The 15,841-nt window shown below is 40.4% G+C and overlaps 2 protein-coding genes across 2 annotated transcripts in view; one reads left to right on the top strand and one right to left on the bottom strand.

Annotated features, from left to right (window-relative positions):
- The window catches only part of LOC125241502 (dipeptidase 1-like), a 449,138-nt gene that overhangs the window by 268,169 nt on the left and 165,128 nt on the right, over nt 1–15,841 (top strand). Inside the window, 1 exon segment of the mRNA XM_048150023.1 lies at nt 13,958–14,090. Within this exon segment, the coding sequence (XP_048005980.1) occupies nt 13,958–14,090 (133 nt within the window).
- LOC125241505 lies at nt 7,162–10,050 on the bottom strand. The gene is made up of 2 exons (XM_048150026.1): nt 9,792–10,050; nt 7,162–7,258 (listed from the first exon to the last, which is right to left on the bottom strand). The coding sequence occupies exons 1-2, from the start codon at nt 10,035–10,037 to the stop codon at nt 7,178–7,180; spliced, it is 327 nt and encodes a 108-aa protein (XP_048005983.1). The 5' UTR covers nt 10,038–10,050; the 3' UTR covers nt 7,162–7,177.

The following is a 15,841-nucleotide window of genomic DNA, read 5'->3' as shown; positions in this document are numbered from 1 at the left end:
TTCCTTAGAAGTAAAATTTTTGAAAGTCGCTTATTACGTCAAGTATACAATATACACGCAGCTTAATGTAGAAAATTCAAGTTTTTAGCTTTTATAGACCCAGAATATTTCAATTCTACTAATGCTCATATCGAAACTTTAAGTCGGTCTGGTGGATGGTTGGGTCCATCCGATTGGTCTGGCTGCTTACAAACGGTCTGGTTACAGGTCCCTGCGTATCATATACCAAAATCAGGCTTGAGAAAATGAGGTAAGTTAGAGTCGTTTTTTGCCAACTTTGTCGCGTCTGGTAAAAGTTATATTTATAATAAAATACACATGTACTTACGCAGTGTAAATAAAATTCATAGCTTAAAATTAATCTTGCACCACATATAAACTTTCATTTTTTTATTTCCTTAGAAGTAAAATTTTTGAAAGTCGCTTATTACGTCAAGTATACAATATACACGTAGCTTAATGTAGAAAATTCAAGTTTTTAGCTTTTATAGACCCGGAATATTTCAATTCTACTAATGCTCATATCGAAACTTTAAGTCGGTCTGGCGGATGGTTGGGTCCATCCGATTGGTCTGGCTGCTTACAAACGGTCTAGTTACAGGTCCCTGCGTATCATATATCAAAATCAGGCTTGAGAAAATGAGGTAAGTTAGAGTCGTTTTTTGCCAACTTTGTCGCGTCTGGTAAAAGTTATGGCCGGCGGAAACGGTCTGGCATTGATGATAACCAATTTCTAACAACGTGCTCTAACACATATATAAAAATCAGCCTTGAGAATTTAAGGAAAGTAAGCACTTTTTTTTTTCACCTTCATCACTTGATAGCAAAAAATTGGCCGATGGGCCGAACTAGAAAATATGCACACATTAACCGCCGATATGAACTCTACATTGTCCCAAAGTTTCATCCTTGAGAATTTGAGGAAGGTCTGGCGGGCCTGGGCTCTGGGTCTACTAGGCCTATAGAATAAAGGACGTGTGTGGTCGGCTTTATTCTAGACAAAGATAATAGAATTTGTCTCTTTCAGTATATGGCATACTTCACAAGAGTGTACAGGATGGCATAAAGTTAGTCAAATCTTGCTTAAAAGAATCGGTCTACCTTAGTCTATGATTCTAGAGATCACGTCAGATATGTATCAATATAGTGCAAAGAATATTACTCACTCAATCTTGTGTGTAAACAAACATGTGTACATCGCCTCCGTATAAATATTATTACAGAGTAATTCGATTACAACTAGTTGATAAATATTTTGTTTGAAGACGAATGTGAAAGGTAAGCAATCACACGTCTGTGCGTAGCCGAATGAACAAACGCTCACGAAACGCTCACGATAATATCTCTTTCGCAGCTATCTATCTCTATCGCTCTTGCGTATTGGCACCAGCAGGGTTAGCACATGATTGCCGCGAGAGTAACTCGTAATATTTTTTTTTTTATCCGTTTATTAATGGCTTTCTGCAACCAGGGCACTTTGCCAATGTCAAGTAAATTACAGAGATATATAAAACTATAAGTAGTTTTTTGCGAACGAGGCCTTCGCGATGCACTGCACAGGATAGCTGGAGCAGCAGTACAAAGCATGATGGCGGCCGGGACCACGAACTGCCGAGTGATGTCCGTAGAATTGGTTATTCGTATCTCCAAAATAATTCTTCATTAAATGCACTCTTTGCGCAGGCTATTCACTGCATAATATCCTACTTATACATTAAACAGCAGAATGCAAAAATAAAAAATATATATCGGAAGACGATCCGCCATGTTCCACGGGTCAAACGAAAGTCCTCATCTCGTAATAGACTACCCGTCCTTATGTCATTAACACAGTTAGAAGAAGAGCGCTGGTGGCCTAGCGGTAAGAGCGTGCGACTTTCAATCCGGAGGTCGCGGGTTCGAACCCCGGCTCGCACCAATGAGTTTTTCGGAACTTATGTGCGAAATGTCATTTGATATTTGCCAGTCGCTTTTCGGTGAAGGAAAACATCGTGAGGAAACCGGGACTAATTACAATAAGGTCTAGTTACCCTTCGGGTTGGAAGGTCAGATGGCAGTCGCTTTCGTAAAAACTAGTGCCTACGCCAAATCTTGGGATTAGTTGTCAAAGCGGACCCCAGGCTCCCATGAGTATGGCAAGTGCTGGGATAACGCAAGGATGATCATGATGACAGTTAGAAGAAGACGTGTCATCTATCTCGCGGCGACATACCCTCGCGGCCTTCATGTGCTAGGCCTACAGCAAGCCAGACTACCTTTCGCGGCGTTTCGTTTTCGTTTCGCGTCGCAGAAATGCCATTCGGCTACGGGGCCTGGGCCTGTAGTGTTTGAGTCATTGAGCGATGTTTGTCTCGGGTTCACGGGCGAGTGACAGTCGCGTGAGAGCCGTTGCCGAGAGCGGACATGTCCATTGGTGACGTAACGAGCCATATACTTGCTCCCCCTGTGTGTGTAAGTACAGTACAGCATCCAAACAAAAAAACATATAAATAAACTTGAGCGCATCCAAAATATTTGCATTCGGTTCATATTTGGGTTACGCAAGTATGACCATGTTTCTCACTTTCGCTCACAGCTCAAGTGGCTCCCTATTCGCTATCGTCGTAACTTTCATATCTTGTCCCTCTTGTATTGCATTTTATTCCTTCCTACAACTCCCCAGTACCTCAAGGGGCGTTTTAGTTACCTTAATTCTATAAGGTTGTATCGCAGTCTACTTCTGTCTGTCCCATCTTCTTCTTCAAAATTTTACAACTCCTCTTTTACCTTCAAAGCTGTTCGACTCTGGAACTCTCTACCTCCGGGCATAAGACGGGCTCAATCTCTTTCTGTTTTTAAAAAAATGCTTAAAGAACATTATCTATCTCTCCCTTAGTGATCGTATTGCTATTTTTTTTTTTACTCTGTGGTTGGTATAATTGCTGTATATTTTTGGTTTGATACTAACTTATATGTATATCTGGCTTGTTGTATATTAGTATGTTTATGTAAGTCTATTTGTATTCTCTTATATGTGTATGTTTATTCAATTTGTGTGTTGGAAATTAGAATAATTATGATTTTTTATTTCGAAGCACCTACTCTTTTTGATTATGTTTTTTATTGCCGCTACCCAAAGGTTGTCTGGTAGAGATCGCTCTTTAGCGATAAGACCGCCTGTTGTCTGCCTCTATTTATAATCATTTGTTTTGTCTCCACTGTATCTTTTGCTGAGGTGTGCCAATAAAGAGTATTCTATCTATCTATCTATATGATATCTCTTTATGGTTTTTGCGAAGCTCCTGTTCTGAGTTCGAATTCCGGGAAGGCCAAGTTTAGCGTTAGAATTATTTTGTGTAAGATATCCCCGTATATTTAGTTTGCCAGCCGCTTTCGGTGACGGAAAACATCATGAGGAAACCGGACTAATTTCAATAAGGCCTTGCTACTTTCTGGTTGGAATGGAAGGTTAGATGGCAGTCGCTTTCATGTAATCTAGTGCCTACTCTTTGGAGTAGGCACTAGTTGTCCCAAGATTTGTTTTGGGATTAATTCTCAAAGCGGACCGCAGGCTCTCATGGGCCGTGGCAAATTCCAGGATAATGCAAGGAGGATGATGATATAAATATACCTACAAAAGAAGAAACTGACTGACTGACTGACATATCATACGCACAGCCTAAACCGCTGATTCTAGAGATTCCAAAGGCACGTAGCATCCTTATAACTGGGAGTCCAACGTTAATCATCATCATCCACCATCCTTTATCGCCCACTGCTGAGCATGGGCCTCTCTTCTAGTACGCCACTTCCATCCAAAGTTAGAACTCTTTTAGTACGCGGGCGATGCCGCGGGAAAATGCTAGTATTTTGTATATTTGTTTTGAAATAAATACCTGTATGAGTCCATTTTGTAAAGGCCAGGATAAATGCGATATGCCCCTCTTGAGCACAGCCTCGCGCCCACAGTAAACATCTGGGAAGCCATCTAACAGCTCACTTCTTCGAAATCTAAGACAAACAGTACTATTTCTTTTTTAACTTCGTATAGACAGATAAAGTCTAAGATAAAAACGTACCCCAAAACCATACAGAAAAAGGTACGGTGAGCTAGATGGCGATACACCTTTGGGGTACGCTCGGCTAGATGGTGCTAATATTAATATTATTTTGTCATTTTAAAACATATCAAGCTAAGAATATGGGCCAAATTGTCAAAACTGAGGTTCAAAAGCTTAAAGCCTGTGTCGAGAGATGGCAGTATATGCACTATGATTACACATTTTACTTTGACAGTAACTCTCTTTAATACTCTATCCTCTTTGAGACATAGTTATAGTGACATCTAGCGACAATCACGCGTCAATCACGCGTCAACCAGCGTAAATTATCAGTACTGCTACTTGTCAATAGATGTCGCGACGAACGAAGAGTCTAATGCTCATCAATTTTTAGCTAATATTACAATAGTATAAATCAGTATTCTGTTTCCAATTCCTTCTGCTTGTAATATAAGTTGTAAACTGTTCTAATATTAAATTTTGGCGAGTAGTGGTACTGATAATTCACGTTATTTGACGCGTGATTGTCGCTAGATGTCACTATCACTATGCCTATACAAATAACTCGCATTATGGGCTTTAACATTATCCGATCCGATATCGGATGTCGGACCGATATCCCATACATTACAGGCGCCACCTTGGATTTTTTTCATTGAAATCCTTCCGACATCCTCGGATAATGTGAAAACGGCCATGCTACAAGAGTGTTTGGAAGTGGAAATTGTTCTAAACGGTCTCATTGTACTCTGCAACTTGCAAGTCGCCTGCGGCAAGTCAGAACGGCCAAATTCTCAAAGAATAACGAACTGTTTGTTACCACGAAGTTCTGAAGCCATTCAGTTTAGGTTGAGATAGAGGGACGGAGCTATACCGGGTGCCCGGTAATTAATGGACAACCTTTTAACCACCAAGAGGGCACCTTATACTGGTCCAGAAAATCGACTTTAAGGTTTAGTAAAAGTCGCCTGGTTTTCGAGATTTTCACACTTATAACTGGTACAGGTGCCGAAGCCGAATGGCATTTCTGCGACGCGAAACGAAAACAAAACGCCGCGAAAGCTAGTCTGGCTCTGTCGCGCCAATATATATATCTCCGACCGTTTCGTTTCGTGAGCGTTTGTGCCATTCGGCTACTTACCCAGCTCTGTCCCTTTCTCTCGACCTACTGAGTACTTCATAGCAAGTCCTTGTCCGAATCGTTCCAAATGCAAACCTCGTTGCCACACTGAATAACGCCGTGGCTTGCGTGGGCGACGGTCGCGCGATGGTCGCGCGACGGCGATGCGACGCATACGAAATCAAACCTTATCGATATGGAAGTATGAGACGCGACGAGCGACGGTCGCGCGACCGTCGCCCACGCAAGACACGGCGTAAGGGATATTTGTTAGATAATTCTGGGAAGGAGTAACCGAGCTAATCTCTACAGGGCTTTTGCGATGGCAAAGTCAAATGCCATTAGCAATGTGTGTCATGAACTCATGATACGAGAACTAACATAGCAAGCAAGATTCACGACAAGGCATGCCTTAGCTCAAAATTTAGATTTATCTACACCTTATAAACAAAGTCCCTCGCCGCGCCTTGTGTGTGTGTGTGTGTGTGTGTGTGTGTGTGTGTGTGTGTGTGTGTGTGTGTGTGTATAAGTGTTCGCGATACAGTGAAACACTACTGAACGGATTTTTATGCGGTCACCTATGAAAAGAGTGATTCTTGAGGAAGGTTCAGGCACACCTCGGACACTGGCGATCAAATATATGAAAGAGGCGCGTTCCTAGCACACAGTCTAAGCTCGTGTAGGTGAACGCGTACTACGCTTGTATGAGTGACATATGACAGGTCGACTGTTCGCGTTTTTGACAGGCGGTAACTGTGAGGTAACCGAGAGGGGGTGGGCGGCACTTTCAGCGGGGAGTGGGAGTGGCCATACTATACGATAGTACTCTTTATTATACTGTGGTTTAGGTCTATAATTTGATGAGATTTTGTTTGAATTGGTTGACTTTTGGCTTTGATCAAAAACGCTGCCTAAACCGTTTGAGCTATATCAAAACAATGTATAGAAAAATCGTGTCTCTCTAATAGGTCTATAAAAAAGTCCGCGATGGTATATATCTATCTGTCTTTTACGGATAACTTAAATACTATATCCGTTTTTAAATAATTTAATTTGTTCTTAGAATAATAATATTCCCGACTTAAACTTAGACTTAGAATATCTCAATTTGCATGGCTTTTTAAAGCCTAAATGTGTTTAGCTCTAATAATTATATATTTAACACCATTGTATACCACATTTAATGGCAAATAAATCATTTCATTTTATTTCACTTCATTTCATTTCATTTCACTTCATTTCATTTCATTTCATTTCACTTCATTTCATTTCATTTCATTTCACTTCATTTCATTTCACTTCATTTCATTTCATTTCATTTCACTTCATTTCATTTCATATGGTAACCCCCGTGCGTAGCCGTGGAGGGCCGCTAGTACATACATAATGTAGTGCGAAAAACTTTTCCTTCGTATGTTTACGGAAACTTACGAAGGCGTCATACTCTTTCAGTCAATATCAGTGCAAAACGTACTGACAACTGAACTAGCATAAAAAATACGAACATTTCCGGAAAAATACGAAGGAAAACCCTTTTTTTTTTTAACAAAAAAGCTTTGCTTTACATCTGTAATAAATAAAAGTATTAGTCACACAGAACCGGCGCCAACTATACAATTCACAAATCACAATCGAGCTGGTACCATACAGGAATAAGTATGGGAAGAGTTGTAATTCCATACATCAGTAAACGCGGGTTATTTGTATAGGCATAGTTAAGTGACATCTAGCGACAATCACGCGTCAAATAGCGTGAAATATCAGTAGGTACCACTACTCGAAACTAGGTGGCAACTGTGTCTCGTCTGCCAAAAATGTAATATTAGAACAGTTTACAACTTATATTACAAGCAGAAGGAATTAAAAACAGAATACTGATTAATACTATTGTAATATTAGCTAAAAATTGGTGAGCATTAGACTTTTCGTTCGTCGCGACATCTATTGACAAGTAGCAGTACTGATAATTCACGCTATTTGTCGCGTGATTGTCGCTATTATTATTATTATTACAAGCCTATATTGTGTCCCACTGCTGGGCAAAGGCCTCCCCCTTAGATTTCCACTCGTCCCGGTTCTGGGCGATCTCCGGCCAGTTGTTGAGATCAAGGACCATTTAATACTAGACTGATATAGCCCATACAAAAAAGCGTACCCCTGAAAAAAGCTTAGTTTTTGCTTTAAAACTAGATGGCGTTGTTTCGTAACCCGGGAGTGGAAAAAAACATATTTTCACACATATTTTTACTTGTTTTTATATTATACTATGAATAACTATCAAAAAACTTTATTTTAATATCAAAATATTGGCTCAAAACACAATTTTTACAAATTATATTTTTTGGTCGGCCTCGACGTAGTTGTGATTGCTTCACTGGCTAAGTTTGTTCGCATGTTGTCTAATTATTGCCAAATAAAATGACTAGATGACGTTGGTGGACTAGGAAAATGTCACATCCGTTTCGTTGTTCATTAATATAATATACTTAGTGATAATAAACCTATATGTTGAGCTCAAATACGTTCAACAAAACGCAATCATTGTGCCAACAGATGTAACATCTGACATCCATGTCACATCACAAATGTCATTGTATGATTTATTGAATATTCATAATATATGGATATTAAATATTTTAGAATCGCAGCAGCAATGCGAGTAGAGATACAGAATTAATAACTGTATAAATTAATAATTGTATGACCAATGACCTCATACATAAAATTACCAGTTTAGGTGACAGAAGGCGAATCCAATTTGTAAACTTTAAATGTGCTAAGGAAAAGAATCTTTCCGATTTTCAACGGGACACGGCTGAAGGGGCGAGCTGGTTTCGACTGCGCCCATGCATCTCAATTGTCCAGAAAGTTCATTCGAAGATCATTTTGCTTATAATAATCTGAGTAATCACAGTGAATGGTTTGACAGTATTTCAGCTAACATGTAGAGAGACTTGCTAGCTTCGTCGGTCAGGCTTCGTCTTGGACACAACGCGGATAGTTAGGCCGCCAGGTGTGGCACTTTGGATTACGTTTTCATAATAAATTAATGATAGTTTGTATTGTTTTGGTAATATATTTTCTACTCGTATACTACTCGTTTGGTACTCGTATAAACCTAAACTGAGATAATAAATGAATAAAAGGAAATAATTAGTGAAACTCTGACATAAGTAATAATTAATGAGACTAAATGCGTTTTCACATTATCCGATCCGATATCGGATGTAGGATCTTGGATTTTTTCCATTTAAATCCTTCCGACATCCGATATCGGATCGGATAATGTGAAAACGGACTAAGACAATAGATACCTTGTTAGTGTTATATACCTATGCCTATGTATATCCCACCAAAAACATTCTGTAAAAAATAGCCGTCTCGATGGAGCTGCTTGTTTATCCCTAAAAAGTAATGAAGCTACATAAAGTTCCTTACTGCGATTTCTTTATTATTATAGTTAACTAGCCTTTGCCCGCGGCTTCGCTCGCGTTAAATTCGAAAATCTCTCCACAAACTTCCATCCTCCATTCTAAGGAAGTGGGGGGATATAAAAAGAGACAAAAAGTAGCCTATGTCACTTTCCATCCCTTCAACTATCTCCACTTAAAAAATCACGTCAATACGTCGCTCCGTTTTGCCGTGAAAGATGGACAAACAAACAGACACACACACTTTCCCATTTATAATATTAGTATGGATGTTGTGTGACTTGGCCGTTGAAGTGTAGCGGTGCTGGCGACAGATTGGTGCAATGGTGTCATGGAGCACCTGGTTATAATGTTATAAACTTCTTTATACCCTTGTGTATAAAGAAGTTTATAAGTTTCATATTCGATGGTCCGAGCTAAGGTTCGTAAATCCATAAAGCCGAGCTGATAATCATTGTCGCTAAACGCCGATCGAAACGCAGTCTGAAGTGGGTGATAAACGTACGATACGAGCAGGTATGCGTACTTATGGCTCGACGACCTTTTTCGATTGTGTGTCACCGTAAGTACGCGTAAAAACCGCTGCGCATAGTAGTCGACCATCCAACGCGTACTTGCTCGTACGCCTATCACCCACTTGACGTCGCGCCAACACTTTATGGAAAAAGCGGGTTTTCGACAACTACCAATAAGATTTTAGACATTCAAAAATCTTCAATAATACTCAACTGTTTCGGTCGCACTTTCAAATATAGGATAGGATTGGTATGAGCGAGACGGTCAGGAGATTGATTGTCAACATGATATCTATCATAAACACCGTTCAAAATGGCCTCATTAAAATCTAAATTTTAAATATATTGAAAGTAATATTACTAATCATTGACGTCACGCTCAAAATGAAAGAGATAGAAAATTTGACAGTATGGTACTCTTTTGCATGATTGTCATAATTCAAAATAAGAACGAGAGCTTGCGTTGTAAACAGGGACTGAAACATGACACGGGCCCCTAGCGTCATCTATATACTTTTCACTGTATCACTTGTAATGCCGTTGAACTACCGCGTGCGTATTTTAAAAAAAAACGACATTTTTATTCAAATGACACTCTTAGTGACATCTAGTGACATAGATTTACGGCTGCCAACGGGGTACGGTATTTAGTATGGACTCTGCTGGTCCTTTATAATCGTCCTTGGTTGAGATACACGTCCAGGTCATCCCGCCATCTCCGCCTGGGCCTGCCAGATCCTCGTCCGTTTTGCGGCATCCATACTGTGGCTACTTTAGCCCACCTCTGTGGATGCATACGGCAAACATGGCCTGCCCAGTCCCATTTCAGCTTGGCGGTCTTGACTCCAACATCAATAATGCGTGTTTTTGAGCGCAGCGTAGAGTTTCGGATTCGGTCAATCCGTTTTACTCCTAAAATGCTACGCTCCATAGCTCTTTGACAAACCTTCAATTTGGTCTATTGCGCCTCGGTGAGTGACCACGTTTGAGCACCGTAGGTTAGGACAGGCAGGATGCACATGTCGACGAGTTTCCGCTAGATGTCACTAAACTATTCCAATACAAATAACCCGCATTTATAGTATGAATTTTCTGAGATGAACTTTTCGGTTTTGCCCTAATCTGTTAAACAAAGGCCTTTGTTTCTATTATTCGCGGTGGTTAGCTCCCGTTTCCACAGCACGTGCTAAAGTCTCAGTGTAATTAAAAAGCAACTATCAAGATAGCAATAAGGTTCAAATTTATTAAACAGTTTGCAATGTGCAGGTAACTTTTTTTGAAGATTACAAAACGTATTATCTCCGAAAGGGCTTTTTATGGATTTGAACCTTATTGCTATCATGATAGTTGCTTTTTAACTACACTGAGACTATAGCACGTGCGGTTTAAACGGGAGCTAACCGCAGCGAATAATAGAAACAAAGACCTTTGCTTAACAGATTAGGGCAAAAGCAAAAGTGCATCTCAGAAAATTCATACTATACTGATGTATGAAGTTACAAGTCTTCCCTTACTTATTCCTCTATGTTGGTACTGAATTGCTACAAGGATCGGACAATGGGATCCAATCTGTCGGTACGGTTAAGGGGTGTATTCTTATACCCCACGTTTTTCCCTTTCAATTTGCAGAGTTTCCAGCCAACCTAGCTGAAGTAGCAATCGTTTTCATTTCATTACATTTATTTATTCATAACAATGTACATTGTGTTGAATATTACATACTAATAAGAATAATACTTATAAAACTACCAATATCTAAGCCATGATTCAAAATTGACGATAGTTAATTAATTAGGTACTAAAATATGTCAAAAACATGTATGTATGTATGTCAGTCATAAAATTAAATTATATAATGATAGAGGTATTACAAATTCGTGTAATATATAGAATGTCATCAATTTTGAATTATGTTATAGGTGAATTAAGCAGTACAATAAGTTACGATCTAATAATAATAATTGTTACAAATTACAGAATCGTTGACGGAAGGACGTAAACGCAGTCTGACTCTGTCGCGCCGATATGTAAGAGCGATAGGGATAGCCAGCTAAGATAACGATATCTGAGCGTTTGTGTATTTGGCAACGTGGTAGTCCACAGTAAGGAATTTGCCGTTTCACGATTTCCTATTCATAAAAGTTGGCTTTGTAACATAATGCTTAAGCGGATTGGAAGTAGCGTATTGTGAATGTCTGTGAAGTTTTTTGCATTTTGTTTACGGGTTGTGTGAAAAGTGAATGAACATTTTCAAAATATGTATAAAATATAAATCGCACAATATAAAAAAAAGTCTTAGTGAGACATGACTTCACGTAACAGCAACGTTTGACTTTAAAAACACACTTTAAAAACACAAATTGAAATTATCTTATATTGAATGATCTTAAGTCTATTTTTTGGCGTCGGTCTGGTCATCAAGATCTCAGGGTGTTAGGGACGGGGTGGGAGGTTACCCAAACTGCAGTATAATAAAGAGTATTATCATACAGTATGTCCACTGAAAGTGCCGCCTACCCCCTCTCGGTTACCTCACAGTTACCGCCTGTCAAAAACACGAACTGTCGACCTGTCATATCTCACTCATACAAGCATGGTACGCGTTCACCTACACGAGCTTACAATGTGTGCTAGGAACGCGCCTCTTTCTATGTACAATTATTTGATCGCCAGTGTCCGAGATGTGCCCAAACTGCCCAAGACCGGAGCTATGACCGAAGTAAATGGAGAAATATGATTCGAGCCCTACACCCCAGCAGAGGGTAACAGGATGCAAAGAAGAAGTATTTTTCTTACCGTGCAACCGCCGAAGGGTACTCCGCCCTCGGGAATGATTCCCCGGCGAAACCAGCGCGGGTCCATTGACCCCCCACATCTAGAACCACTTTGATACCCTCAGACATCGCTTAGCCTACTGGTTTAGCTTTAGATCTAGTAGGCTAGTTTCTGTATGGCGGTCTAAACCCGTTTATATATTTTTATATTAAAGGAAAAATGGAAAAATTTACGCTTCCGGCGGGACTTGAACCCGCACCATTTTTGCAATCCGTGCAATGCTCTTACCAATTGAGCTACGGAAGCCACGCCGGACTTTGCAAATCTTTCCATGCCTTTCCTTTTGTACACACGTCTTGGGGTGACGTCTAGCGCCATCTACCGACAGACTATTACATCTTGTAACGGCACTGGAGTCTCAAGTTATATTGAGAATTCACCAGTAACAATGTGCTAACCCATACTAAATTAATTTTTATTAAGCAGAAACGTCTGCTAACGATTCTAAACATTTTTATATTAAAGGAAAAAATGGAAAAATTTACGCTTCCGGCGGGACTTGAACCCGCACCATTTTTGCAATCCGTGCAATGCTCTTACCAATTGACAAAAAAGTCCGGCGTGGCTTCCGTAGCTCAATTGGTAAGAGCATTGCACGGATTGCAAAAATGGTGCGGGTTCAAGTCCCGCCGGAAGCGTAAATTTTTCCATTTTTTCCTTTAATATAAAAATGTTTAGAATCGTTAGCAGACGTTTCTGCTTAATAAAAATTAATTCCGTTTATATATTTTGAGTATTACCACATCTCGGATACTGGCGATCAAATATATGAAAGAGGTGCGTTCCTAGCACACATTCTAAGCTCATGTAGGTGAATGAGTACCTTGCTTGTATGAGTGAGATATGACAGGTCGACTGTTCGCGTTTTTGACAGGCGGTAACTTTGAGGTAACCGAAAGCGGGTTGGCGGCACATTTCAGCGGGGAGCGGGTGTGGCGTGACTTCTGCCAAGAACTATTATACGAATCAAATAATTGCGAAAAAAGTTTCTGCCAGACATTAGTGAACTCAGGAAAACACTGTTAACTTTTCCTTTGCAACAAATTAAACAAAAACAAAAACATGGGCGTCCTTTGTGTACGTAACACCATTGTGCCCAGCTCTTTGAGATTTAAAAAATAATTACTCGCCCGACAAAAAGTGGAGACTTTACATTTCAGAACGGAGACGAGTTTTGTTCAAGTCTTAATGCAGTTTTTTTGGATTCCCGGAAAAAAGACTTGTTTTGTTTTCCGCTTGAGACGCTTAGAGTTTTAATGCAATATTTGTTTTTTATCGGACAATCGACAAAGTTTTAATACTTTTTACACTTTTTTCAAAGAGAAAATCTCTCGTTATACGAGTTTTATTTGTAGCCAACTTTACCATTTTACAATCTTATGTCCACTTTTGATTAGTCGGTTCAAGATAAGTTTGCAACGGTTTTGACAGCTTTGTTTTGGTAAGAGCGTGCGACTTTCAATCCGGAGGTCGCGGGTTCGAACCTCAGCTACGAGCTGTGTGCGAATGAGTTTTCAGAACTTATGTGCGAAATGTCATTTTAAATTTGCCAGTCGCTTTTCGGTGAAGGAAAACATCGTAAGGACTAATGTCCAATAAGGCCTAGTTACCCTTCGGGTTGGAAGGTCAGATGACAGTCGCTTTCGTAAAACTAGTGCCTATGCCAAATCTTGGGATTCGTTGTCAAAGCGGACCCCAGGCTCCCATGAGCAGCGGCGAATGCCGGGATAGCGCAAGAAGGATGATGGTTTTGACATCTTTGCTGGTGCAAATGTTAGCTTAAACACCACACATCTATGAAATTATGACGTTAACTTAACCAGAGGCAAATGTTTCCCCCCTCTCGCTAGGGGAGGGGAAAGAAACGGCGAGTCCCACACATCGTGAGTAACAGCATTCCCACACCGTCAAAAAAAAGCCTATCAAAATCGTTGGCAACATCTTTCTAGACTCTAAAACGATTGTTTTTTTTTAAATTCCTGTGGTAATTTTACTAACCTCGTATTTCTTCAACAGTTCTGGTCCGCCTTCGTCCCCTGCGCCACTCAAAACCGCGATGCTGTGCAACTGACCCTCGAACAGATCGACGTGATCCGTCGCCTCGTCGACAAGTACCCTCAACACTTCCAGCTCGCCACTTCTGTCACTGGTAATATTTGTATTACTAACATTCATAGCTATCTGAACCTTGACAAGATTTCAACAGTTGTGGTCCGCCTTCGCCCCCTGCGCCACTCAAAACAACGATGCTTTCAGTTAATCGTTTAGCAGGATCTCGTGATTCGTCGCCTCGTGCACAAGTACACTCAACACTTCCAGCTCTACACTTCTGTCACTGGTAATATTTATATTACTTTCATATTTATAGTTATCTGAATTATGACAAGATATCAATAGTTCTGGTCCAATATGGTACCCTGCGCCACTCAAAACCGCGATGCAGTGCCACTGACCCTCGAACAGATCGAGGTGATCCGTCGCCTTGTCAATAAGTACTCACAACACTTCCAGCTCGCCACCTCTTTGAGCTGAAATAGTCAAGTGTTCTAGCGGAAGTGTGCGGGGCAGCGTTGTCGTGGTGCCAGAGCAGGTGCCGGGTTCCTGACTTCGGCCGCTTGTCACACCAAGCTGACAGTACTCTTGGGGCACAAACTGTCACATACCATTCTGAATTAACTGTCTTTTGATCTTCTAGCACTATTGTAGCAATATGTCCCGTCTTGCAGAAAAATGAGGCAACCTTTTGTTTTTGTGTGCTTCACGTGCGACATTTTGTTGGCGTCGGCTCATCTTCAAAACACCATACTGTGGACTGTCGCTTTGTTTCGGGATCGTAGTTATATAGCCATGTTTCGTCACCTGTAAGTATATCATATACGTTTTTGTTCTCGCCTGCGTCGAATTTATCTATCATAAATTTGCACCAATCCACGCGACGGTCTTTCTGTAAATCGGTGAGCTTGTGCGGCACCCATCTTGAACAACGCTTATGAAGAGACAGTTTACTATGAATTATAGTTTTCAATGCTGCTGATCCAATGCCCAGTTCACGCTCGAGCTCTACATATGTAATTCGTCGGTTCGCACGAATATTTTTTTCCACAGTCTTTACATTTTCTTCAGTGACTGCGGTTGGCGGCCGTCCGGTCTTCGCCTCATCTTCAAAGCTCTCCCGTCCTCTTTTAAATTCAGCAAACCAATTGAAAACAGTTTCACGTGAACACGCAGACTCTCCAAAAGTAGAGACTAAAAGTTCAAAACACTCTTGAGGTGTTAAACCTTTTTTAAAGTCATAATATATCATAACACGAAAATCACGTCGAGTAAGCTCCATTGTTGCGGAAAATTCGCGCCAAAATTATTTAGAAAAAAAATAATTAAAAAAGGAATCCTAAGAATTTCCAAGTGTTCCATTTTTAAATTTATAAGCAGATAACCTACCTTTACATTGGTGTATAACTGGCCAGTATCAATCAAATGACCATGGAGTATCTAACTTCTTTTGGCATGACCCTCGTTTCAATAGTTCTGGTCCAATATGGTACCCTGCGCCACTGACCCTCGAACAGATCGAGGTGGTCCGTCGCCTTGTCAATAAGTACCCTCAATACTTCCAGCTCGCCACTTCTGTCACTGGTAATATTTGTATTACTATTCATAGCTATCTGAACGTTGACAAGATTTCAACAGTTGTGGTCCGCCTTCGCCCCCTGCGCCACTCAAAACAACGATGCTTTCAGTTGATCGTTTAGGAGGATCTCGTGATTGGTCGCCTCCTGCACAAGTAGCCTCCACACTTCCAGCTCGCTATTTCTGTCAGTGGTAGCTAATATTTCTATTTAGTTTTCTATATTTCTATTTTTAAGGCCTGTCAAGAGTTCTGGCCCGCTAGCATTCCCT

The sequence above is a fragment of the Leguminivora glycinivorella genome, chromosome Z, assembly GCF_023078275.1.
Source record: "Leguminivora glycinivorella isolate SPB_JAAS2020 chromosome Z, LegGlyc_1.1, whole genome shotgun sequence".
Classification (NCBI taxonomy): domain Eukaryota; kingdom Metazoa; phylum Arthropoda; class Insecta; order Lepidoptera; family Tortricidae; genus Leguminivora; species Leguminivora glycinivorella.
The sequence above is the reverse complement of the archived record's forward strand: the minus strand, read 5'-3'. Positions and strand labels throughout refer to the sequence as shown.

What these genes read in the sequence shown, in the direction of transcription:
- LOC125241505 (XM_048150026.1), bottom strand. Translation starts at nt 10,037, where the DNA reads ATGGAGCGTAGCATTTTAGGAGTAAAACGGATTGACCGAATCCGAAAC. An exon ending in ACCTGGACGTGTATCTCAAC is followed by an intron (nt 7,259 to 9,791) that starts CAAGGACGATTA and finishes CTTGATCTCAAC; the next exon opens with AACTGGCCGGAGATCGCCCA.